This window comes from Quercus robur, chromosome 5 (genome assembly GCF_932294415.1).
Source record: "Quercus robur chromosome 5, dhQueRobu3.1, whole genome shotgun sequence".
NCBI classification, from domain to species: domain Eukaryota; kingdom Viridiplantae; phylum Streptophyta; class Magnoliopsida; order Fagales; family Fagaceae; genus Quercus; species Quercus robur.
The window spans coordinates 83,903,780-83,931,361 of NC_065538.1; the positions used below are offsets into that span (position 1 = coordinate 83,903,780).

At 34.1% G+C, this 27,582-nt stretch overlaps 3 protein-coding genes across 3 annotated transcripts in view; 2 read left to right on the forward strand and 1 right to left on the reverse strand.

Moving 5' to 3' along the window:
- The window catches only part of LOC126727450 (uncharacterized), a 43,074-nt gene extending 16,817 nt beyond the window's left edge, over nucleotides 1-26,257 (reverse strand). The window contains exon 1 of the mRNA XM_050433125.1: nucleotides 25,472-26,257. Coding sequence (XP_050289082.1) covers nucleotides 25,535-26,230 — 696 coding nt within the window. The 5' untranslated portion in view covers nucleotides 26,231-26,257 and the 3' untranslated portion in view covers nucleotides 25,472-25,534. The remainder of the gene's footprint in view (nucleotides 1-25,471) is intronic.
- Nucleotides 4,289-4,624, forward strand: LOC126728856 (uncharacterized). Its single transcript, XM_050434615.1, has one exon. It carries the CDS (start codon nucleotides 4,289-4,291, stop codon nucleotides 4,622-4,624), a length of 336 nt encoding a protein of 111 aa, XP_050290572.1.
- LOC126727451 (HVA22-like protein i) lies at nucleotides 20,076-25,803 on the forward strand. The gene is made up of 7 exons (XM_050433126.1): nucleotides 20,076-20,354; nucleotides 20,796-20,885; nucleotides 20,981-21,079; nucleotides 21,168-21,224; nucleotides 21,341-21,404; nucleotides 21,504-22,029; nucleotides 25,717-25,803. The coding sequence occupies exons 2-6, from the start codon at nucleotides 20,827-20,829 to the stop codon at nucleotides 21,735-21,737; spliced, it is 513 nt and encodes a 170-aa protein (XP_050289083.1). The 5' UTR covers nucleotides 20,076-20,354; nucleotides 20,796-20,826; the 3' UTR covers nucleotides 21,738-22,029; nucleotides 25,717-25,803.
- Nucleotides 26,258-27,582: the final 1,325 nt, after the last annotated feature.

Here is a 27,582-nt window from a genome sequence, read left to right on the forward strand (position 1 = left end):
AAAAAATAAGGTTTTAGAAAGTTTTTTTATAAATAAAAGAATAATTTTCAAATTTTATATTATTTTTAATGATTCACAAAATGTTATAAATAACTTTTATTAAAAAAAATGAATATTTTTGTTAACTTGCCTTTTGAATTTTTGAGAAAAAATATTTTGTTTTCATTTTGGTACTACAAAATTTATATTTATGATTTATGATTGTTCCTATAATGAATAAAAATAAGAATGTTTAAATTTATATTTATGACTATGATTGTTCCTATATTACATTTATGATTGTTCCTATAATCATAAATTAATACAAATTGTAAAAAATAAATTAATACATTATTATTTATTAAATTAATACAAATTGTAAAAAATAAATTTAATGAGACCACCCCAAAAAATTTATCACGTGCAACGCGCGGGTTCACGGCTAGTATATAATAAAAGTTAGGTTTAAACGCCTTGGTTGCGCCACATGGCTTCACCAAACTGTAGAAATTTTATTATATTTTTAAATTTAAGAAATAATATATTAGATTTATAAGGATTCTAATTCATTCTTATCACTAATTCATTCTTATCATAATATCTCTATAAAAAAATGAAATAAAAAATTGCTTCACATTTGCTTCATGTAAAATTGTAGGTAAGTGTATCTCTAAAAAATAAAAAATAAATAAAAAGCTACAGATTAATACTAGATTAATCAGGACTCTAATTCATTATTATCTCCAATTTATTGTTATCATAAAAAAAATGAAATAAAAAACTGCAGATTAATATTAGATTAATCAAGAATCTAATTCATTCTTATCTCTAATTCATTGTTATTTTCTCTCTCCATTGTAATAATAAATTTGTACCTCTCTTTTTGTTTGCAGTAGAACGTTTTATTAAAATAAAACTATTACAGGTATGTTTCTATTCTTTTTTTTTTTTTTGTTTTTATTTTATGGTTTTGCTTATGAGTTTTAAATATTTCACCTTTATGATTTGTCAAACATCAATTATTATATGAGTTTTTATAAATATATATATATATATATATATATATATATAGTAGTAGTAGTAGTAGTCAGTTTTATCAAAACCACCATCCACATTATTAGAGGTATCTTTCTTCTATTGTTTTTGTTTTCTATGGCTATGTTTATGAGTTATAAAGTCAATTTTAATTCTTTTATTTTGTTTGGTTTTGCATTTATGAATTTTTTGTACTCATTTTTTTTCTTATAGGCTAGATTAAATTAATTTTCTTTAATAGTAAAATTTTGGTGTTACTATTTCTCATTTTTATTTTTGTTATTAGTAATATTATGTGTGCACTAAAAAAATGTCATTATAAGACAACTGATAAGTTAGAAGAGAATTTTATTTATTTTTTTTGGCAAATGAAATACCTTTGGTTAAATTTCCATAGGTTTTTAATTATTAAATTTAGAAATTTTTTCATATGAATATGTTTGATTGCTTGATACTTTTAAGAACAATAATTTATATACAATTTATATAATCTAAATTCAAGTGATTATTAATTTACTATTTCTCAATAAAATTATACTAAAATTTTGTAACTAAAATCGTGCAACGAACGGGCATAATACTAGTTATTTAAAAAGATGATAAAACTAAGCTAGTGTGATATATTTAAAACTAGTGTTATGCTCGTGCGATGCACAGTTTAATTAAAAATCATATATGTAACTTAAACAAAAGATAACAACAACTAAGTTTTTGTATTTATCTAAAAAAAAATTGATAGAGATGTATAGAAAAAATCAATAAGAACAAATTATAATTTTGGGTCTATCCATTAGGTGTTTTAAAAAAAATAAAAAATTATAATTAAAGGTTGATATTAGTAGTTGTATACGTGTATTATGATTGTATTAGTTTTTGTATTTATCTAAAAAATTGATAGAGATGTATAAAAAAAAAATCAATTAGAGCAATTATTGTAGGGATGACAAGCCCAAAAGGGTGTATTGGGCTGTAGGCCCTGTCCAAGGACATTCAATAGTCCGAGGACAGGTAGACGTGAGTGTGGGAGTGCAAGATAGTGGATGGGCAAAGGGGTCTTGTCTTGAGGTTCTAGGAAGTATGTCTGAGGATAAATTTCACCTCAACTTAATCAGGCAGAGGTCGAAAGGGTTGATCTGCCATCAAGGGCAGCATTATGGACAATTCTACTAGTAGGGACAAGCATCAAGAAGGGATAAGGTAAGAGGAAAGTGGGAAATATCTAAGAGAAAACTGCTACCACCGTATTAAATGCTCTGTAGCTAACTCTCTAGCTGCATTTATGTGGAGGTGATACCTGAACAGTGGGATTCAGCTTTACAGCTATCTCTAAGGACTTCAAGAAGGTGCTAGTGGGACAAGAAAAAGAGTCAGCCATTTGATCTACATGTGGAGGGCTAGGATGGAGCAAAAGAGGGTAATATAAAGAGGAAAAATCTCATTACAAAGGGATCATCTGAGAAACTGTGGAAAAACACCGTAGCACAAAGAACTGTAATTGTAATCAAGTCTAAGAAAACCCTATTCAAGAACTGCTCTCCTCAGACTTTGCCGAGGAAGAATTTCTTTATATAACACTTGCTTATCTTTGCGTTATTATCATCTCTAACCCATTGTGAACATTGTCTCAAACACCCGAGCCTATTTTTCTACCCACTCTCTACAAATTCATTGCATGGGGCTCTTTAGGCCTTAATCCACTGACCTTTTGGGCTTAGGATCCAAAACCTGCCCTTACAATTAGTGTCGTCTGTAGGAAACTCGAACTTTGATGAGTTTAACATCCAACTATGGTGGGTTCAAGACCAAACAGGGAAGAGTCCGTTGGTTCCCAATGTCAAGATCAATTTCTTAATCTTGAACAGAGAAGGGACCAAAAAGTTAGTATGCATACAACGCATACTAGTAGGAGTCAATCTCGAGGAGGGAGCCACCTTTCTCATGAAGATAATACTAGAAGTATGCAGCTTGAGATTGACTACTTGCGGATGAGGTTGCACCGTGAGCAACGAAGAAGGACTCTTTTAGATTCTAACCCTTCTTCCAATGATAATAGGGATGATAGCTATAGGCCCAGGTCCAGAACGCCTCCCAATGAGTCTTTTTCATATGACGAGGATTACTATTATAAGAAGAAAAGTAAGAGTCCATCTCATAAAGGTATGGGTAACAATGCTATGAGTAGGGCTCTTAACTAGATTTCCAAGTCACCTTTTACGCGTAGAATTGAGGAGGGAAGGCTCCCTTAGCGGTTTACTCAGCCAACATTCACCATGTATAATGGTCGAACTGATCCTGCGGAGCATGTGAGTCACTTCAACCAGAGAATGGCTGTTCACTCCAAAAATGAGGCCCTGATGTGCAAGGTGTTCCCATCCAGTTTGGAACTTGTGGCGATAAGGTGGTTTGATGACTTGAGAGAGGGTTCTATTAACTCATTTAAGGAGCTTACTCGGGTATTTGGTGCTCTATTTGTTACTTGCAGTAGGGTTCCTCAGCCTCTAGATTCTCTGTTGTCCATGATCGTGAGGGAGGGAGAGACCCTAAAAACGTACTCGAATAGATATTGGGAGAAGTTTAACGAAATAGATGGGGACTTCAATGACATGGCCATAAGGACTTTTAAGGTCAGCCTGCCCGCCGAGCACGATTTGAGGAAATCCCTTACTAGGAAGCCTGTTAGGAGTGTGCGCTAACTCATGGATTGTGTTGATGAGTATAAGTGGATTGAAGAAGATCAACAGTAAGGAAAAGGGAAGGCTAAGGCAGTCCCCTAGGACCGGAGAGATTTTAGGTTGGATAGGTATAACAACAACCGACCTCGAAGAGATTTCGCTGGGCACTTTAGTCCAACTACTGCATAGGTGTTTGACATTGTATTCCAATAGTCTGTACACCAGATCTTGGAAAAAATCAAGAATAAGTCATACTTTAAATAGCCAAACAAGATGGGAAAGGATCGCATGAAGTGCAATCAAAGCCTTCATTGTCAATACCACCAGAAGCGAGGACATACCACTAAGAATTGTAGGACTTTGTGGAATCATTAAGAACAGTTGGTTAAGATGGGAAAGTTGAAACAATTTCTGTATCAACCCAGTGGGTAGAGCAGTCAAGCTTGATCAAGAACACAAAGAGATGCTTTTTCCAGGCCCCCATTGGGTACAATCATTGTAATCCTAGCTGCCCTAGGGAGAACTAGTACTTTCCAGCCAGTGTGATGTCTATTGATCATTCATTTGCCGAGGACTTAACCCTTGATCTGAAGAGAAGCAAAATGGGTGTTCGACCAGCTTTAAGCTTCTCTGACGAGGACAAGGTTAGGACCTCGCAGCCACATGATGATGCTCTAATGGTTACCTTTAGGATAAGAGGGTATGATATGAAGAGAGTGCTAGTTGACCAAGGCAGTGGAGCTGAGATCATGTACACTGATCTATATAAAGGGCTTAGGTTGAGGCCCGAGGATCTGACGAGCTATGACTCTCCTTTGGTGGGTTTTGATGGGAAGACGGTTATCCCAAAGGGCCAAATCAAGCTACTCATACAAGCAGGATCAGAAGTGGTGGAGGTGGATTTCATTGTGATGGATGCTTACTCCCCTTATTGCTAGTTTGGCCAGACCCTGGCTTCATGCCATGGGAGTTGTTTCCTCTACCCTACACTTAAAGGTGAAGTACCTATGCGGGGAACAAGTTGAGGAGTTGGTTAGGAGTCAAACTATGGCCAGGTAGTGCTTGGTAGCTGCAATTAGGCATCAGACTAGAGGTGAGTCCTCGGCATGCACTGTGCAGGGTTTATAGCAATCAAGGGTGTTGGTGTTGTCTTCGGTCACAATGGTAGAAGGGGTAGGGTGTGAGGGGCATGAAGACATGTATATATGATAGTTTTACCTTAGCCTTCCCAAATAAAAATTCCTAGTTTTGCATGTGCAGGAGAAAGATTAAGGGGCTTGAAGTTGCTGCAAAAGAAGTTTTTGGCTTTACAGAATTTCAAAATTGGGCCCTCACTTGAATTAAAGACACTAGCCTCATCACACATGCTTTGCGCATGCGATGAGGCTCTTTTTTTATTTTTTGGAGGGGGGGTTAAGTGTGTCATAATTTCCATTCATCTCAATTTGAAGTTTACATGTTTGTCTATTAATATTTACTCATTTGCAGACTGCTAATACAACCAAAAGTGTCAAAGGCTAGATTTAAAAAATGAAAAATGAAATAGCATTAAAATCACATGTTTGTGCATGGATTTGTTCAATAGTAGTCCACAAATGGGTAATTATTAGTAGACAAATGTGTATAAACCTCTTAAGATGAATGAAAATTATGACACACTAAATCCCCAAAAAAATAAAGAGTCTCATCATGTGATCAAGCAAAAATACTAGTAATAATATAGATTTGAAAAGTATTATACATCTAATCATTTCAAATTCACATATTAATAAAATTGAAATCCATCTCTAAATTTTATCAATTAGAAAGGAAAAAAATCCTCTCATGAATTATTGAAGTCATTTAAATTGAAAATTAAAAACCAAATCCTTCATTTCAAATATTACTATCCTCTCACGTATTATTATTAACTATGAATTGATTACTTTTATTTTCTTTAAATTATATGAAATATATATTTTTGTAGCTAATTGAGATTATGGAGAAAGAAAAAAAAAATCCTCTCATGAATTATTGAAGTCATTTAAATTTAAAATTAAAATCCAAATCACTCATTTCAAATATTACTATCCTCTCATGTATGATTGTTATTAACTCTGAATTGATTACTTTTATTTTCTTTATTTTATATGAAATATATATTTATAGCTAATTGAGATTATGGAGAAAGAAAAAAAATATCCTCTAATGAATTATTGAAGTCATTTAAATTTAAAACTAAAATCCAAATCACTCATTTCAAATATTATTGTACACACAATTTTCATAAAAGATAAATCACACGATCACAAAATAGTGTTGTTATGGACATATTTTGTGTAATTGACTAATCCTTTGACAAAATACACTTTACTTGTATTTGGGTAGATCTAGGATATGTTTAATACTTCAAGAAACATGTTGTTCAAGTCTAGTATTAAAGCCATGAAGATTGGACCAAAAAACAAGTGAAGCAAAGCTATTCATTAAAGCTGGACAGATAGCTTGACAGCTGCGGATAGATAGCTCGACAGCTGCTTGACAGATATCTATCGAGGTTTAATAAGGCTCGACAGATAGCTATCGAGGTATCTATCAAGGTTACGGGAATTCAGATTTTCAGATCTGATTTTCGGCCCATGCTTATGTATTTGTGTAAGGTTTCTTTTCTCACAACCCTAGACATATATAATGCTTATTTTAGAGGCCGTCACATAAGAGCATACAAGAGAATACAAGGAGAACATATGCAAAAAGGTGAGCGATGCCCTATTCTATCTGAAAGAAGCTACTGCATCTTTTGGGCCTTAGGGTTTTGTAACCAAGTGCTTCTTGATCTTCATTGTTGATGAAGTGAAGAACTTTACAACCAACATCTTCTTCAAGTTGGTATGTTAGTCATGTACTAGGAGCCGTGCATCATTGGTTAGTCACGTACTTGAATTCGTGCAAAAGGGTGTCGTTTATATATTGAAGAGTTCAAAGGTTCTGAAGCGGTAGAAGGTTTCTGCTGTAAGTTTATCTACAGGGATTGTAGAATCTAGGGACAAAGATTTTGTACTATATCTGAAACTTCTCTTTACTATAGTAAATTGCTTTTCGGGAAGGTTTCCCCCTAGGTTTTTTATTGTGAAACTAGTTTGTTTCATTGGTTTTCCTGAGTCATCATATCTTGTCTTATTTACTTTTCCGCTGTGCATGATATTGACATGATATTGATGTTTGTTTGTTTTAATAAGGTTTATTCATAATAAATCTAATTAACAACTTGGGTTTAAAACTTGTTAATTATATCAATCGAGGTCTAAATTTTCGAACAAGTGGTATCAGAGCAGGTACACTTTGATTGGATTAATTTCCTAAGTGTGATCCTTGACCTTTGTTGTCATGGATCGTGGACAATCTCTTTTGATTCCTCCTTTATTGGATGGGACTAATTATGCGTACTGGAAAGTTCGTATGAAAGATTTTTTGTAGGCTCTAGGTGAACAGGTATGGCAAGCTGTTGAAGTTGGCTGGATTAAGCCAAAGGAAGTGCCGGTGGATTGGAATAATGCAACAATCATAGCGGCAAATTTCAACAGTAGGGCCTTGAATGCCTTGTTTTGTGGGGTGACCAATGAGGAATTCAAGAAAATATCATCCACAAAAGTTGCCAAGGAAGCATTGACCATTCTTGAGACCACCTATGAAGGTACCAAGACAGTAAAGATTGTGAAGTTTCAAAGACTCACTAGTAGTTTTGAAGAAATAAGGATGGAGGAGGATGAGACCTTTGATGAGCTCTATGCTAAACTCAAGGATATTGTGAATTCTGCCTTCAATCTTGGAGAATCTATTGTAGAATCCAAAATTGTTAGGAAAATCCTTAGGTCCTTACCTGAAAGATTCCATTCGAAGATCACTGCCATTGAAGAAGCGAAGGATATTGATCAAATTCCTTTGACTGAGTTTGTAGGGAACCTTCAAACCTATGAGATGGGATTAGGCTCAATAGGAAAAGGTGGAAAGAGTAAAAACTTGGCTCTTAAGGATATAGAGGAAAAGATTGAGGACTCTGAAGATGAAGATAAAAGTGAAGATGAAGATGAAGATGATGATGAGGATAAGGATCTAACCTTCATAACTGATGAGATTATCAGACTTCTTCAATTTAGGAAAAAGGATAAGGGCAAACCTCCTAGGAAAACTAAATTCTCAAGGAAGGGCAAGAATGAGAAACCCCTCATTCAATGCCATGAGTGCAAAGGTTTCAGTCATATGAGGATAGAGTGCCCAAACTACCTCATGAAGGAAAAGACTAAGGAGTCAAAAGATAAAGGGTTGGTTGCTACTTGGAGTGATACTGAGAATGACTCTTCTGATGAGTATGTGGATGAATATAGTCATGTTATGGTCTTTGTTGCCTCAACCGATAAGGTGATTGTGGAGAGTGCTAGTGACAGTGAGGATTCTTCTGATGATGAAATACCCAAGAAGTTGACCCTTCAAGAAGCCTATGATAAGCTATGCACTGAATTCATAAAATCTGAAAAGACTTCTCATCTTTGTAGAAAAGAGCTTAATGAGGTAAAAACTGAAAAAACTGATCTGTTAGTCAAACTAGATGAGACTACAAGTTTGGTTGAGACTCTTGTTGTGAAGAACACATATTAGAGGAGAAGGTCAAGAATCTTAAGGTTGAGCTTAGTCAAGCTAGAACTCAAATAGAGAGGATGTCTAGTGCAAAACTTGATGAGGTCTTGAGTGCTTAAATGTCTAGTTCTAATAAAACTGGCTTAGGATATGCTGTTTCCTCCAGCCCCTTCTCTTCCACGGCTTTTGGATCAAGGACTGTCTTTGTGCCACAATCTGAGAAAGGTAATAAAGGTATGAAATCCAAAACTGATCTGGCTAATTCTAAATCCTTTATTAGACCTCATGTTTGTCACCATTATGGTGTTTTTGGATACATTCGTCCTAATTGCTTTAAGTTGTATCCTCATAAGTAATTGTCCAAACGGTCACAAGTTTCCTCTCAAGGACCTACACCTTTGTTTGGAGAGTTATTAAAAGTTTTGAGCCTTTTAACTCAATTTTAGAAGAATCTTAATTCTTCTATGTCAGTAGACATACTAGGACACGTGCATTTTCATCTTCACGGCCAAACACTTATGCTGTGTGGGTGAGAAAGGAACCTAAGACTTAATTGTCTTTTCTGTTTGTCCTCTACTTTAATTCTTTCTATCTAAAGTAGGACTTTCTTGCTTGATTTCTTATCTGCTTTGGAATCATGCTTTCATGCATCTGCACCCTTCTATCATGCCTGAGCATATGCATCTTTCTTTCATGCTTTCATGTGATTGTCTGTTTTTGTTTGGTTATTTAGTTTTTATTTTGTTTTGTTTTCAAAATAAAAATAAAAATTGAAAAATCATAAAAAAAAAAAAATACAAAAACAGTGTGTGTTTTGTGTACATTGGTACTTGTGTACCTTGGATGACCATTGAAACAAAGTTTTCTAAACTTTGTATCTTTTGTAACTTAGATGAGCTTCTTTATGCACAACTAAGCAAGTGAGCTTTGTGGCTCTTGTTTGTGATGAGTAAGATTAAGTTATCTCTTGTACTTAACACTCATATCACTCTTTTTGATGGGAATGACTAGAAAATCGTAAGAGAAAGGCATAAATAATCATCTCACCACTGTTGCCCACCAATCATGAAATGACACTTGTATGCTTCAGCATAGCAAAAGTGCAGTGTCAATGACATTTGTGTGTTTCGGCATAGCAAAATTGGAATGTCAAAAGTTTAACATCATTGGCTATTTCTTTTCTCTCTCTTATATGCCCATGCATGATTTGCTTAAATAAAAATATGCAAAGAAAATGAAAAGCAAAAAGATCAAAAATGCTTTAAATATGATTGCAAGTGTGTATTCTAGGAGATATGGGAGTTATAGGATGTACCTTGAAGGTAATAGTCCTTATCAAACAGTTATGATTGTATGTGAGTTAAATTGATTTTCTCATATCTCAAATCGTCATAACATGTATACACTTATGCAATTTTGCGATGTTTTTCACACACAACATGCAATATTCTTTGCTACTCTTGATACATGTGCAAGTACAATGTGATTTGGCCATCACAAGGTTTTATATGTGTTAATGTATGCTCACTAAATTGTCTTAACTTGTTTTTGAAATATAAAATTTGTTAGACTTGTCATGTGTGTGTGTGTGTGTGTGTGTGTGTGTGTGTGTTTTTGAGATCATTGTGTTTAAAATTGTTGTTGAGAGATGTTTTTGAGAGCTTAAAATGTTGATTGAATCATTGGTTGAGTTGCATGCTTGATTGCATTCATATCTGTGTTTTTCCCTCCCTTGAAAAACTGTTTTTAAGCAATCTTGACAGCTCCTCGACACCTCCTTGACACCTAGCTTATTTGTCGAGCTCTTAAGCTATTTCTTACCGCAATCTAGACACCTCTCGACAACTAGGTGGATCAATTGAGAAAGCTCATGTCTGCTTAATAGCTTCTTGACACCTCTCAATTGATCGAGATCCTCTTGCATGCATTGTTTTTCACATGTTTTGCATCCTTCTTTTATCTTGTCATCCATAGCGTCTTGTTTCATTACATTCATGCATTTTTTATGGATTCTTTGTGCTCCCTTGATCATCTTTAATCATCTTTATATTTCTCGGGTGAAGCGTTCTAACTTCTTGTACCCTTTGTCAATCATGACAAAAAGCGGGAGAAATTGTGGAGAATATGTGGTTTCTTTCTAAGATTCTACATGTTAGGGGGAGAAATACATTCCTTGTAATTGGTAGATGTGTTTCATCTTGTTAGGGGGAGTGCTTACTTCCTTCTTCTTATACACCGGTCTTGTGACCATGTTTACATACATTGTGCTTATCTTTGATATATATATATATATATATATATATATATATGATGATGATGATGATATATGTCTTTTTCACCTACCTTTACATGTGTTATTTCTTTTCTATCTTTATACAAATGCTTCTTATATCTTGTATGCAATTTATTATATCAGTTTCATACAAAGATACCTTTATGAGTTTTGTTTAAAGTGTTTCAGAAATATAGGTTATCAAAGTCTTTCTTGCCATAAACTCTCTTCTTGCAAAATTTTTCAAGAGTTTGTGTTAGGATAGATTTTATTGTATTCAACAAGTGAATATGGATTGAGTGTTTTATGACTTCTCTCATATGTTCATTTATTTGTTGTGGTTTTGTCACAGATTGCCAAAGGAGGAGATTGTTAAGGACATATTTTGTGTAATTGGCTAATCCTTTGAAAAAACGCACTTTACTTGTATTTGGGTGGATCTAGGATGTGTTTAATACTTCAAGAAATATGTTGTTCAAGTCTAGTATTAAAGCCATAAAGATTGGACCAAGAAACAAGTGAAGCAAAGTTGTCCATTAAAGCTAGATAGACAGCTCGACAGCTACAAACAGATAGCTCAACAGCTGCTCGACAAATAGCTATCGAGGTATCTATTGAGGTTTAATGAGGCTCGACAGATAGCTATCAAGGTATCTATCAAGGTTACGGGAATTCAAATTTTCAGATTTGATTTTTAGCCCATGCTTATGTATTTGTGTAAAGTTTCTTTTCTCACAACCCTAGACATATATAAGGCTTATTTTAGAGGCCGACACATAATAGAATACAAGGAGAACATATGAAAAAGGTGACCAATGCCTTATTCTCTCTGAAAGAAGCTACTGCGTCTTTTATGCCTTAGGGTTTTGTAACCAAGTGCTTCTTGATCTTCATTGTTGATGAAGTGAAGAACTTTGTAGCCAACATCTCCTTCAAGTTGGTGTGTTAGTCATGTATTGGGAACCATGCATCATTGGTTAGTCACATATTGGGATCCCTGCAAAAGGGTAGCGTTCATATATTGAAGAGTTCAGAGGTTCTGAAGCGATAGAAGGTTTTTGTTGTAAGTTCATCTACAGGGATTGTAGAGTCTAGGGATAAAAGTTTTGTACTAGATCTGAAACTTCTCATTACTATAGTAAATTGCTTTTTGGGAAGGTTTCCCCCCAGGTTTTTTACTGTGAAACTAGTTTGTTTCATTGGTTTTTTTGGGACATCATATCTTGTCTTATTTACTTTTCCACTATGCATAATATTGACATGATATTGATGTTTGTTTGTTTTAATAAGGTTTATTCATAATAAATCTAATTAACAACTTGGGTTTAAAACTTGTTAATTATATCAATCGGGGTCTAAATTTCCGAACAAGTGTAACAAATTATCAACTTGTATTGATTTGTGTATATATGAATACAATCTTCTGTATGAATCTTTACAATGAAAGAGTACAATAAATTCCTCTAATTCGATCTCCAAGAAACGTCACGATCCGAGGGGGCTATAAAGCTTGATCTTGAGTCGTGCTTTAATGTCTCCAAGTTGAATGAATAGTTGAACGTGCTTGATTTGATGCGAGGGCCGTTGACTTGATCTCGGACTAGATTAAAAGAGAATCCCCACTTTGATTTGAAGAAGTACGAAAAGGCCTTGATGAACAATGGAATTTTTGTGAACTTTAGAGATGACTCTCTATTTTGGCATAATGTCTGTAGTGTTTTCTCTCTAAATTTTTTGTCCCCCTTTCTCATATGAGAAGCCCCTATTTATAGGCAACTCAATCGTATTTAATTTTGAATTTTATCTCAGCATTTATTGAGAGTTAATTATTTATTTAATTTTGTCTCTCATTTAATAAGAACTTTCCATATAGGTCTTTTCTTCTGACATTGCCATATGGCTTGATTTCATTTGTTGATCATCCACCTCATCAATTGGAGATTAACTTGATCACAAATATTTTATCATGAAAAATGGGACGGTTGTGAATACATCATAAAATTTTGATGTCTGCAATTACTATCCTCTCATGCATGATTGTTATTAACTATGAATTGATTACTTTTATTTTCTTTATTTTATATGAAATATATATTTATAGCTGATTGAGATTATGGAGAAGCCTTATCATAATATGAGTTTTAAAACGAATTCTAAATATAAAAAAATAAATTAAATTTTACATTAATTTTAGTATGAAAATTATATTACCATAAAATTGTTTACTTAGTTTGTTATAAACATCATTAATATTTTTCACATTCATTTTTCTTTCAATTTTATCTTTTGATCTTGCCCTCTGAGTCAAAACCCTGGTTCTGCCACTGCGAAGCTTAGAGCTCAAGTAGAAGAAACTCAATTAAAACTATATTGCAATTGCTCAAATTGGTCGATTTAAAGCATATGATATTATGTTTCACATTTCATATCATAACTCTTAACTTGATTTTTAATGGAAAGCCATAAAATACTATGGATACAAATCTCTTCAGCCAATAACCCTCGTACTGTCAGGCTAGTAATGATTTTGCTACACCAAGCAACAGATGTATAGGTTGGAAACACTTCCAATCTTATATAACATAGTTATTTAGAACTATATCATCTTTTTTTATTTAGATTTTTATGTCATAAGACTCATAACACAAGGACTACGCCCTTATCTAGAACGTGTTTCATATAGAACATGTTTCATACGACACTCAAGCCCCATACCGCAATTCAGTCAGCATTCTTTTGACTTATGCTATGTTTGGAAGTTTTGAGAAAGAGGAGAGTAGAGGGAAGGAAAGTAGTGGGAAGGAGAGTAAAAAGGGGAGTGGTTATCCTTCACCTTGTTTGGATGTTTTTAAAATTAAGTAAGGGAATGAGAATAATTAGCCTTTTCATAATTTGTGGTTTTGTTAATATGGTAACAATAAATTTGGTAATTCATTTGATCAAGCATTTCTATATTCTACTCTCTCTCCAAATCTCTCAAAACTCTCTCTCCAAATCTCTCAAATTTTGGGGAATTAAAAATGAGGGGTTAAGAGTAGTTCAAATCCCTTCAAACCCCTCCAAATCTCTCCCCCTCCTTCCTTAAAAAACATCCAAATAAGGTAATTTAATTACTCTCCCTCTCTCTATTGTACTCCCCCTCCTTCCCCTAACATCCAAACAAAGCATTAAAGATATAAACTAGGTGTAAATGCATTTTTAGTCCCTATATTTTTCACTTTTTCCATTTTGATCCTTACATTTTTATTTTCCCACTTTCAGTCCCTACCCAATTAACGCCTATCATTTTGGTCCTTTCCATCACCCCACTAACGGCAGAATCTGATGTGGCTGACGGTGCAATTAAAAAATAGGCGTAAATACACTTTTTGTCCCTACATTTTGCATCTTTTTCATTTTGGTCTCTACATTTTCATTTCACCACTTTTAGTCCCTAAATCAATTAGCGCGTTCCATTTTGGTCCCTACTGTTACTCACTTAATAGAAATTGCCGATGTGGCAAATGAAATACACAATCAACACTCACAATGCTTACATGGCTATTAAAATAATAATAAAAAAAATGGAACATGTGGGTGCTCTTGGGGCAGGTCTCTGCCTCGGATTGATGGGTCTTTGCCTTAGATCAGTGGGTGCTCTTGGATCGGTGAGTGGTTTTTTTCTCAAATCAGTGGGTGCTCTAGATCAGATTTTAAGCTCGGGTTTGCGTCAAAAATGGAGCTTTGTGGATAAGTAAAGTGGCGAGATCAATGACTAGATTCATAGGTTGTAGATTGGTTTGGGTGTTATGTGGATTTGTATTTGCGAGTTATTGACTATTTGCCATGGGTGTTATTGGTGGTGGTGGATGTGGTAGTCGCAAATCGGTTTGGGTTCAATTTTTGGGTTCAGTTTTTAGGTTCAATTTCACATATGTAGATCTGTTGATATTGGTTGATTATTGTTTGATCTAAATTTTGAATTTTAATGTGTTTGGTTGTAAAGAAAATACAAAAAAAGACAAAGAAAAGGAAATAAAACATGGATTAATTTGCAACATGAAGAACATGAACAATCATGTTATGGGGAAAGAACTCAAAGAACAAGAACATGTTCTTCCAAAAAATTAATGAAAAGACAAGGAAATTTTATTTTAATTGTTTTACTTATTTTATTTTTTAAAATCTTAAGTTTAGAATTTTGTTTTAATTGTTTATCTGATGTGATTTTTTTAATATTTAAAATGTTAAAATGCTGACATGGCATTATTTAAATGGTAAATTAAAAATTTTTATTATTATTTTAATAGCAATGTAAACATTGTGAGGGCTGACTGTGCATTCCATATGCCACATAGGCAATTTCTGTTAAGTGCGTAACGGTAAGGACCAAAATGGAATACGTTTTTCATTTTAGGGACTAAAAGTAGTAAAATAAAGATGTAGGAACCAAAATAGAAATAGATTCAAAATGTAGAGACCAAAAGTGCATTTACATCTATTTTTTAATTGCACTGTAAGCCACGTCTGATTCTACTGTTAGTAGGGTGACAAAAAGGACCAAAATGATAGGTGTTAATTGGATTAGAGACTAAAAGTAGAAAAATAAAAATGTAGAAATCAAAATAAAAAAATTACAAAATGTAAGGACTAAAAATGCATTTACACCTATTAATTGATGCACTTATTTATTTGCTAACAAGTATGCTTGCACCAAAGTACGTCGTTTTTTTAGAAGACACCAAAGTACAATTAAGCGGCCTTTGAGATGGTACTAGCATTAGCACTTAACACTACAGCAGATTCATAACCAAAATCAGACAGTGCTGCCTGAACGCTAGATTTTGTTGATTAGGTCGTCTAAGGCCCCAAGTAAAAAAAAAATAGCCTCCAAATTTTACCCAATATAGTTATTTATAACCAATAAATAAAATAGCATATTTTTTATCAAATGAAAAAAAGAAAAAAAAAAGTGAGAGAAATGCTACGTCCACAATATTTTTCATAATACTTTTACAACAAATCCTAAGTAGCAAGTTGTTCTATCTTGTTATTGATGGCAAATTATAATTATAGTGGTGGGTTCAAATAGAAAACAAGAATCAACTTAACACCTAAGATTCGTTGTGAAAAATATTGTGAATGTTGCACTTCTTAAAAAAAAAAATAGAGTAATAAAAAAAGATTCATAACATTTTTCACAATAGATAAGTTTGCAAACTTTTACTATTTCTCATTTAAGTCTACCATTAACATCACTCTTTTACTTATCACTATCTATTTGCCATGTCAACAAGTATGAAAAGTTTTGCCAAATTTTATGTCTATAAAATTCTAAAATAAAAAAAATAAAAAATAAAAAATTCTACGTGATTTATGTTAATTAGTAATAATTTTACATCTAAACCAAGATAATCAATTTTTGACTTAGACCTTAAATGCGCCAAGTGCTACTGGAAGCCTGAACTACTACCAGACCCGAGCCCCTAGCCTGAACCTGTTTCACTAGTAACTTTGTTTGTAGACATTGTTATGTACATGATACTTCTATTTATGATTGAAAAGTGAATGACCTTAATGGATGTCAATCTATTATATTGCAAATCTCGAGCACCATTTTCCTAATGTGACAAACTACATTATTAGAGTGCACAGTGAACTAAAGAATGTGGATTAGTTTCCCCACAAAAACTGACCCAACTTCAAGATGTCTCCAATAATTTAGAACACGTAATACCCAAGACACTCTAATCAAATGATTTTTTTCGTTCAACAATCTTGAACAGTAAAAATAAAATCCTGCCTTTTTGACCATGATATGATATGTCACATGGTGAGAACAGTATGTACTTGGAAGTTTTAAAGGATGATTGGTAATATTGTTCTAGTAATGTTATTTGTATTTTTTTAGAAATACGTGTGAGTGAAAAAAGTGCGTAAAAATACATGTAATATTATTTAAAAACTGAAAATTGTTACTCAAAATCACGTACCAAACAGCTCCTTAGTTTGTGGATTTTATCACTTAAGCATGCAGAATGATAGAAATGATCTATTTCGAAATTTGCCTACACTATTTTCTTGATCTTTATATGAAAAAACAAAGCATATAACAAACAACAATTCACCTTAAAGATTATACTTCTACATTTGTAAAAGTAGAAGAAACTCAATGAAAATCATTAGTAAAGAACTAAATATGTAATTATATAGTTATATATAAGGGCCGAAGCCACAGTAAGCTACAAAGGGGCCCTAGCGAGCCCCTGAGTTGCAAAACTTTTTTTTGATAGATATATCCTAGCCTAATTTGAATTGAGCCCAAGGAAAATCAAACTTGTCCACTCTCTACAAAATCTGACGTTGTTCAATCAATGAAATGAATGCATTACGTTTTATTTTGTAAGTTTTAAAGCATTAAAAATAATCTTTCATGGATACCCTTGTTTCTCAAACAATATGTAAAAAACGTGATTGAATGAATCTATACAAGACCAAAAAAAAAAAAAAAAAAATTTCTATATGCATTTTTTTGCTCTTACTTCACAGGATAATGACATATAACCCCAAATTTTTTTTTTTTTTTTTTAAATGCAGAGTTTCTAATTGACAATAAAACCTGTCACAATAGACAATAAAAGTTTCTAATTGACAATACATTCACTTGAAATAAAACCTGTCGTAATTCAGAATACAAAAAGAGAATCATAAGATTACAAATACATCTGAAATAAAACTAGTCACAATTTTTTTTTTTAAGTTTCTAATTGACAATACATTCACCTTGAATAAAACATGTCATGATTCAGAATACAAAAAGAGAATCATATGACTGAAGATACATCTTAAAATAAAACTTGTCTCAATTCAAACTACAAGAAGATGGTTCTATCCACCACAATTAAAATATTATAAAGCAAAAAATATTTGCTTTCCAATGCATTCTCTTGGTCGCAAAACTTGTTTGAACATCAGCTTTCTTGGAATTGTTGTAATAAATCCTACATAAAAAAATAATAATAAATAAATAAAATATAATGAGCACAGTTAAAAAAAGAAAAAATTCAATATATTCTAATTAAACAGTAAGTGGTCATATCATCCATGATGACTGGTTAGGATGTATATGCATAGTAAATGATGATAATGTAGAAGGATGCGTCACAGTTGGCAAAGAATCCTAAAGATGATTGACAAATACAAATTAGAATAAATAACAAAATCATCCATTACAGAACAATTTATACTAAGTAAAAAAAAAAAATCAAATACATCATATACCTATACAAAACTTGTGGAGTGCAATGTATTTGTTATGACTGACGGGTTCAACCTTGCTATCGAAGATTCCTAATTCAAAAAATTAAAAGTTCATTTTGGAAAATATCATTAAAGATATGTATTATTGTGAAATTGAATATATAATAATTAAATAACCTCAGTTTGACTTTGTTGATGCTCACTTCAGACCCAAAGGCGGGTGTTCCTTGCCTTAAAGCTCAAAAGGCATTAGAGGAGCACTCCTCACCTTGCCTTAGCACCTGGTGACCACCTCTCTTACATTTGACAACTCTGTTTACATTGGACGAAGCAAGCAATGATAAAAAATAAAAAATATTAACAACAAAACTCTGTCAATTTGCGCATACCTAATGTGGCAACCTCAACTAGATAAAATGAAACTTGTTGGGGAGATGAGTCAATGACATAAATCAGAGTTGAGTATGCAATCAACAACACATCGATATTAAAAATAAAAGGTGAGAGAAAAAAGAAAGTAAAGCTCCCTATAGTCAAAACAGGGGATTGGGTTCTAGTCATATGTTTGGACAAGCCATGCCCAGCATTACATGTTAGGTCACCACAGATATGGTGCTAGCATGTCAATTTCCAATTTCAGTTCTGTCAAGTGAATTTTTGCTGCCTGAAAGCATTAAGAATTATATCATTAGCCTAAGTCAATAAAAATGGACCTGGTATGCACAGATACAACACCCCCTTCCTCTTACACATCATGTTTGAATTTGGAAATTATTGGACAAGCTGCTACTTACTATTCTGTACATCTCTTTGTATCCAATCCATTCCAAATTTTGAATTTCCAAAAGTATCTACTTCGTTTCTTTCAAGAGTTATCTCCAAATTTATTTCAATAGTCGTGATCCAAACGTTTTCTCTCAACCAAGATTGCTTTGGTTGAACTCAACCATCTCTACTGCCAAACACCTAAAAATTGGTGGAAGCTTGCTAAGTATAACTGTCTGAAACTCTGAATGCACCCATTTCAAACATAGATATATATCAAAGGTGACAATTTCTGCCATTTTCAGTCTCAAGAAATGTCATAATGCACACTTTCGATATGTTTATATTAATTAACTAAATGATGGAATAGAAACAATTGGAAGCATATTTGGACAAATAGACTAAAGATTTCAACTGAGAGAGGAATCCAAAGATTCCAATCAACAAACAATTTGATGTATCATTCTTAAATTTATGTAATAAACTCCCAATTCCCAAACGATTTCAACTAGGCAATGCATGGACCACATTTTTGGGCCTTTTCATCAAACTAGGCTCCTTTGGTAACCTTGGAATTGGCTCCTCAGTTGTCACTTCTTCATCAATGATGCAAGATGAGTAGACTATCTTCTATGTGAAAATACCATGGAATCACTTAAGAATCTAATCAAATACACGGATACATGTACAAGAAATTTATGTCTGTATCCATTAAAACCGAAATCCATGAACTTCCAAGAAATTTAAGTATGTACAGGTGGGTGGCCTATCACTTAAGAATCTAATCAAAACCCATTAAAATACCACACAAAAAAAAAAAAAAAGAGGCAAAATCCATATAAATCAACAAAACCTATACCAATATGAACAGATTGATATTCAAAAAATAACCCAAACCCATCAAAATTTCGAAACCTAAATATTGGGGAGATAACTAATCAAACAATAAAGGGGAAATCGGAACAAACCGCAGTATTTGGTGCGTGGGTGCCGGCTTAGATCGACGCCGCGGCGGCTCCATCGACGGGGAGGAGCTTCGTTGGTTAGAGGAGAGGAGGCGTTGCAACCGGAATCTGTTTTCTCCAGGGACAGAACGTGTTTGGTGATTTTGGTTTTGTTCGATCTACAATCTTGTGTGTTAGAGTGTACTGAGGCCTCATTGAATAGCTGACGTGGCAGCTCCTGATTGGTGGCGTAAATAACCCCTTTTCTCCCAGCTCCGTTTTCTCTTTGATAATTGGTTCACGCCGTATCAGATTAGATGCAGACCTTTTTCTTTCGGCACAATAATTTAGCACCCAGCCAAAACTACAATAAAAATACTATCTTTTTTTTTTTTGAGGAACATAAAAATACTATCTTATTTACTTAAAATCATATTTTGTCTCCCTTTTTTTTTTTTTTTTTTTTTTTGGTTAAAACCTATTTTATCTCGCTTTTAAACAAATAAGCTAGCCAAAGGCATGCCGGTCAAAAAAGGATTTTTTTTTTTTAAAAAACTACTAGCCAAAGGCATGGTGATGATCTTATAGAAGTCGGCCTTATGAACAGCGGTTTCAGAGTGATTGAATAATATGATCGATATGGCACTAAACCACGGCAACCGAGAGGGAGTCCTGCGGTTAACTACAAAAACTGTCAAAAGGAAATTCAAAACCAAAGGGCACTCTCTATTCGCGGCGTTTCGTGCCACATTCTGCTTGATCAAATGTCAATTCAGTTTTTCCACTTCGTAATTGAATACAACTTTTTCACATTCTCAAACTCTCTCTAAACCTGTATGCTCTTTTCCTCTGTCCTCTCTATATGTTAATGCATTTATTTCAAGTTTTACTAACACTTCTCTAGACTTTAGGCATACATTAATGTTAACCTTTTTTTACAACCGATTTCACATTCATTCTGTTAGTCAATTATGAGGGATAGAGAAAAAATGACGGGTCCCTGAATGTTAGTACTTAATGGTGTCCATCACTCACAGTTGATCAACTTAGCAATTATAAAATTTGTAGTGAAAGACACAAAAAAATAAAAAATAAAAAAAAATTTTGACAAGTGGGTCTTATCTTAATAACTTCATCTATTGTTCAAATGTTGAATTTTGCTTGTATATTTGGTAGTCGACTGAGTTATCAACCTTTGATATTGGCCCATGATTAGGAAATATCTGTTGTGACTTCCTCAAACTTATCAGGGATTTGTTTTTTTTCTCATTTCAGATAGAATTGATGTCATAAAGTTGAGAAATAAATGCACCAATTGTTTTCGGGACTCAAAATGATGGGGTCATTTCTTTCAAGAGCACCTCTGTATGTAACAAAAAGTGATATGGGAATTCCCCATTTTCATCAGTTTTGCTTGTTTGTTATACAGGAAAGTTAACAACATTAACTTGTATTTGCAGGCTTGTTTTTGGCTATACCTATCCGGCTTATGAGTGTTTTAAAACTTTGGAGAAGAATAAGCCAGAGATGGAGCAACTTCTTTTTTGGTGCCAATACTGGTATGTATTTTCATGTTGTGCTACTATGATAGTATCTTAGGGTACAACTTATTTTAGTGCTAAAATGTGTCATCTTCTAATTTTGTAGGACTATAGTTGCTATGCTTACAGTCTTTGAGAGAATTGGGGATACTTTCATTTCATGGTATGCAATTTTTTAACACAACACCAATAAGTTGATTTTTCATATAGTCCTGTTCTCTTTTGCATTTATTTTTGGATTTTTGACTTTCTTTCTTTTTTTTTTTTTTTTTGGACAAGGCTACCACTGTACAATGAAGCAAAGTTGGCAATCTTTATATATCTTTGGCATCCAAAAACAAAGGCACGCATTTGACATCTTGAACTTGCAGAACTATTTTGTTTAATTAACTTATACATCCCTAACAGTTTCTTTGACATTATAATTTTTAATTGTTTCCAGGGAACTTCATATGTTTATAATTCTTTCTTCCAGCCTTATGTGGCTAAACATGAAGGGGAAATTGATCACACCTTATTGGAGTTGAGAGTTAAGGCTGGGGATATTGCAATTCTGTATTGGCAAAAGGCTGTGAGTTTTGGCCAAACAAGGTTTTTTGAGATTCTGCAGTATGTTTCTTCTCATTCAGCATCACAGCCTAAATCTGATAAGGTATCCATTGACAAGGAAAAGTAATATCTGCTCTAGGGATCAGAAATCATTTGTTTAGTGCATTCTACACTGTATTCTTCTGATGGTAATTGTTAAAATTGTGATAAGAATGTTGATTACTCATTCTTTGGCCTTAAGCTAATTATGCAGAAACTATGTATACTTGATCCTTATACTTGATTAGTCTTTGCTGCCTTGATCTCTCTTTGAAGATTGAATCTTTGTAGAGAAAAAATGCTTGCAACTTTATGGAAGTTACGCATTGAGCTTGAAGTACAACTACTGCAAAGTTCTCCGGGTTACAGATACTATTGTGGTAAGATTTTGATTGGCAATATTTGTTGGCAATGTAATCTACAATATGATTTGTATCCTTGTTCATTTGTGAAGAGAGAGCCAAATCTTGAAATTTCTAGATGATGTGTAATTTAGGGAAACTCACTGGAGTGGAACCAATTTCTGCTCAAGTGAAACAGTAAGGTTGCACATGGGAACTTCATTCTTGCTTGAGCAAATCATTTGATCAACCCGAAAGTTTTGCTTGCATCTTGCTCAAGTCTCACTCAAGCGAGATGGTCAGATATTGTTTTTATAAAACATGACTTGGTGAGCAAGATGCGCACAATTTCTTGAATATAGCAAGGCACATCTTACTCAGTAGGTAGGCAAGTCACTCTAGAAAACTCTGCAGAGCCTCCTTGCTTCTAAGTTCTAACCTCCCCTGGTTTGATCTTGATCTTGTGCTGGGCTTTGCATTCTCATGGCATACCTTTGATTAACTTCAAGTTCCAAATTTTATTTAAACTAAAAAGTTCATTGCTTAACATTAGTGCTTGCATTGATATCTTGGAATTCATGTAGAAGAAGTGTAGAGGTTTTTGGAGTTCCAGTGGTGAACTCAATACTATTGTGTTAGTAGGGTCTAGTTATAAAGGTTTTGTGAGGGTCTGTAAAATCATTCATTATAATTAACTGCCTTATGGGGTTCAGTATCCCGGAGTGGTGTATTTTTTGTTTTTTTTTTCACTGAAGAAGTTCTTTGGTTTTAAACTTTGTTACTAAATCTTCATGTTTTTATCTTTATTGCTGTGATAGATTTGGCACTGGATAGATTGTTTACTTATGCATAAAATAAAAATATCTAGTTGATTGAATATTTATTGGTTAAGTTATAAGTGGGTCTAAATAAGATTTTTTATGAGTTCATGTTCACTTAATTAGTTGTGTTTTACTATCCTGAGTGTGATCCACTGATGCTTGAGCCCTAGCTGTCATGGATAAAGCATGGCCCATTAATGTCTAGACTTTGATGGCAATACTTATGCTTATTGTAAGGTTCACACAAGAATGTTCCCGAAATCTATAGATGAAAAGGTATGATTGTTTGTTGAAGAGGGTTGGACCAAACCTTAAACTAGTGTAGGTGAGTGGTCTAAGGATGATTGACGTGAAAGCAATTGGAGTAGTAAAGGATTGAATGCCATTTTCATGTTTGTCTCACAAGAAGAGTTTGAAAATATATTTATGTGTGAGAAAAGTAAAGTGGTTTGGGATCTCTTGGAAACAACTAATGAGGGAATTAAAACTGCGAAGAACTCAAAATTACAAATGTTAACATCTAGGTTATAAGAGATTAGGATGAAGCTTTTGTGAGTTCTACACCAAACTAAGTGACTGTTAATTCAAGCTTTAACCTAGGAGAATGAATCCCTGAGTCCAATATAGCTAGGAAAGTCATTAGATCTCTCCCTGCTAAGAGGTTCCATCCCAAAGTGGCTGTCATTGTGGAAGCAAGGATCTTGACACTGTTAAGATAGAAAACTTAGTTAGCTCACTTTAAACCTATGAATTCTCCTTCCCTCAGCCTAAGAAAAACAAGTCCATTACCTTAAAAACAGTGAAGGAAGAAGAAAATGGTACCTCAGATGAATAGTGGTTGAATGATGAGGATCTAGACGTATTTGTTAAGTAGTTCAGAAAGATTTACAAACCTAGGAAAATAGATAAAGAGAGCAAATAGCTACTTAGCCTTTTACTGCCTCCAGTAAGAGTTGTGAATAATCTAGTGAGAAGGAGGTTGATGATGAGGAAGGACTTAAGGTAGCCTATATTAATCTTTTTGAGGAATGTAATAGATATAATAAAATCTCAAAGCTTTCCCTTAAAGAGTTTGAATGAGATAGACCATGAAAAGGTCTAATTGGTTGAATCGGATGGAGCAAAGAGGTTGACTGGAAATGACAAGAAAATGCCTCTTTTAAAGAAAACTAAGAAATGTGGTGAGAAAATTGAAAACTCTAAATCTCTGCTAAAGAAGTTCTTGAGGGAAAATTTGAATCAGTTATTTTGTTCTCAAAAGACTAGCTATGATACATTGGTGAGGGATTCTCTATCCCATCCATCTCACACTCCCCCTCAGGGACTAAAGGAAGAATGTCCTTCCAAACGCTGTGTATAATTCAGTTTATCCTAAATTGAATGAAAAAGGGTTTTGACAAACCAAGTTAAAGCCCTGACCCAACAAATTAAAATCAAAGGAAGATCACTTATGTCTTGTGGTACATGCTCCACAGAAGGTCTTTTGAAGTTTATGTATGATGCCTTGATAGTGGAGGCTCTAGACACATGAATGGTGATAAATCCTTGTTGAAAGACACTGTACCAAATGATGGTAGAGGAGACACTGCTTCCTTTGGTGAGGGTGGTAAATCACATGTCCTTGGTGAAGTGACTGTTGATGTTCCTGTTCTATAGGTCCTAAATGATGTGCTATGCATTGATGGCCTTTAATAATACTTAATGAGCGTCAATCAAATATATTATGAAGAGCTCATTGTACAATTCTGCTAAAAGGAATATTCTGTTTATGATAAAAAGGAGAATATACAATTGGAGTTAGGATAGAAAGTTTGGCAGGGAGGAAGTACACCATGGTTGTTGTATATGATTTCACTAGGTACACTTAGGTGGTCGTGCTGAGAAAAAAAAATCAATGGTTTTCAACAAGCTAAGCCTTTGTGCAAAAAGCTCCAAAATGATCAATACAATGCAATTTTTAGTTTTTGAAGCGATCATGGAAGAAAATTTTAAAATTCTAGTTTGGAACTATTCTGCAACGAGTCTAGGATCCATAATAAAAATTTACTCCGATTACCCTATAATCAGAATGGTGTTCTAGAAAAGAAGAATTGGGTAATCCAAGATTGGTTGTCATAATACACAATAAGGATTTACCTGTTCACTTTTGGGGAAACATTATGAATACAATTTGTTATACTAATACAATTTGTGTAAAATTGACAAGATATCTTATCAGTTGTGGAAAAAAAAAAGTCCACGATTAGGCTTTTATGCGTCTTTCGAGGCACATAAAAGCCCCAAACCAAGCCCCAACAACATGTTTTATACAACACTCAAGCCCCAAACCACAGTTTAGCCAGCATTCGCTTGACTTATATATTAATATATACACTAATGTATTTACTAAGGAGTATGCTGGCACCAAAGTAAACCTTTAAAGTACACTTAATTGGTCTTTGAGGTGGAACTAGCATCAGCACCTGACACTGCAGTAAATCCATTACCAGAACCCTGTCCATAATCAGATTCAGACACTGAGCCAGTTGCGCTGCCACCTGACTCTGACTCAGGACTAACATTTGCTTCTTCCTCTTTTGGTCTTATAGGTGACTTTTGAAAACTTTCTGTGAGGTTGAATTGTTCTATCAAAAGCCAGGCGTGCGTAAGAAATTCCCCACCTTTTCTGAGTAGTTGAGCATGATTATTTCCTTGACAAAGAGTTGCAACATAAGCTAGGTTTTCTACCCAAAACTTAATATCTCCCACTTTCCATTCTTCTGATTTAGCTCTTTTGCTAGTTGAATTGCTGAAGGTAACAGAGATTCTATCGACAAATACTTTTGTTCTCTCGACAAATACTTTTGTTTCAGAAAGTCATTAGCTTTATATCCTGATATCATTTTTTCACAAACTTGGTCTTTAGGCAGTCCGGAGAGATTTCTCAGAAGAAAATATATTTCAACATTTACGCGAGTGGATTCAAAACCGACTTTCGCATTTCCTGTTGAGAATGCAAGAGGACACATCGCAAGAATATACATCATGTAATCTGAAACATCCTTGCTCATCACTTTCCGACTTAAATTAGGCTCGTTCATACCACTATCTGTGTAAAAGCAGAGATCTGTGGCAATGTGCCAGATGATAATGCTTTGATAAGTTTCCACAGTTACAGTTCCATTTGTTATGTATTTGTCGTACTCTTCGGAAAACCCATTGCTGTTGGAACGTAGTTTTTCCCAGAACGTTTTGAACACCAAGTCTTTCAACTCAGCAGAGACCTGCTTATTGGTCCTATAGAAGAGCATCTCTAGTTCTCTATTTAGTCTTCGCAACATTTTATACTCTCTCAAGTTAGCAAAGAGTTTTGGGGTTCCATGGCCATCCTGAAGAGACTTATCTTTGAGGCACAAGCCAAGCAGATTGAGTTGACCCATTGAATTAGACCACTTTGTTTGCTAGTCAATTTTGCAAAACCATTTCTTATATGAGTAATATGTTCTGTTAACCATCCATTTGTATACTGTGGCCGATCGAAGGCATGCAGAGGCCAATCGGAGGCACACAGTAAAATGACAGCATATATCTCTATAAGAACAGCTCCAACCAACAATAAATAAGTAATAATCAAATCTATCTGAGGGTGTTTGTGCCTTTTTTTATGAGGAAAAGCACAAACACAAAAACGATGGAAGTACAAGAGAAGAGACGGAAGAGGAAACCCCAAGCTGTGAAAAACAAAGGAGCCTTGGTGTAGTAAACATCATAAGCATATCCGAGTTCATCCTCAATCGTCCTCCAAGCGGTTTGAGAATTAGGAAAATTGGAGTAATATCCAAAATGACTAATAAAGATGTAGACCTTCTGATTTAAAAAGAGAGATCTAAACATTTTAAACAATAGAAATGGATCCCTTAATTCGGCTCTAGTATTAACATGCTCATCCCATGAATACAGGGATGGATCTGTAAAATCAAACATGCCATGTCGATCTGACCATCCTAAACTCAATATAGACTTTGGATTATTTGCTGATTTCAAGACCCATGTCCTCTCGGCATACTTGATAAACCCAGCAAGAAACATTGGGATAGTTAAAAATGACAGCCAACTGACCTTCCAAGACAAGAGAAGGATGTAGAGTGCCACTCCTGATTGAACAACTAGTCCAAGCAAATGCCTTAACCACAATTCAGTGTCTTGCACTGCGTAAGCCGTAATTGTGTCCTGGCCGCCAAGGTGCAACAACAGAAACGATGCCCAGAATGCCATGAGCTCTTTCTGTACTTGGGAATCATTGCTATCGCAAGAATTTCGGTTTCTTTTATTATTGGAGATAACACCTAGTGCAACAGTTGCCACTGAATCAGCACCTAGGTACGCAAGCTAGAGAAAGACCCTTAACCAAGTTTTAACACTATGGGTCTGTTTGGATAGAACTTATTCTGTTGAAACTGAAAACTGAAAACTGAAAATACTGTAGCAAAATAATTTTTAAATGTGTAAATAGTGCTGTGGGACCTATTTTTAATGAAAGTTTTGATAAAAAATGAAATTTGTGGGTTCGTGAACAGTGCACGGATGCACTGTTCACGAAAGACTTGTCAAAAGTTTTGGCTACTGTTCATGTACAGTACATGAACAGTAACTGCTGTTGGGTTAAAACGCGTGCTCCAAAATAAAAAAAATAAATAAATAAATAAATAAAAAATAATTAAAAAAAAAAAAAAGAGGAAAACGCAGCAAAGAAAACGCCGTATCCAAACTCCCTCAATAAATGAGCAAGAAA

Coding starts and splice junctions, on each gene's coding strand:
- LOC126728856 (XM_050434615.1), top strand. CDS start 4,289: ATGGGTGTTCGACCAGCTTTAAGCTTCTCTGACGAGGACAAGGTTAGG.
- LOC126727451 (XM_050433126.1), top strand. CDS start 20,827: ATGCACCAATTGTTTTCGGGACTCAAAATGATGGGGTCATTTCTTTCA. Junction 21,080..21,167: donor CTTTTTTGGTGCCAATACTG/GTATGTATTTTC, acceptor CTAATTTTGTAG/GACTATAGTTGCTATGCTTA. Junction 21,405..21,503: donor TTTGGCATCCAAAAACAAAG/GCACGCATTTGA, acceptor AATTGTTTCCAG/GGAACTTCATATGTTTATAA.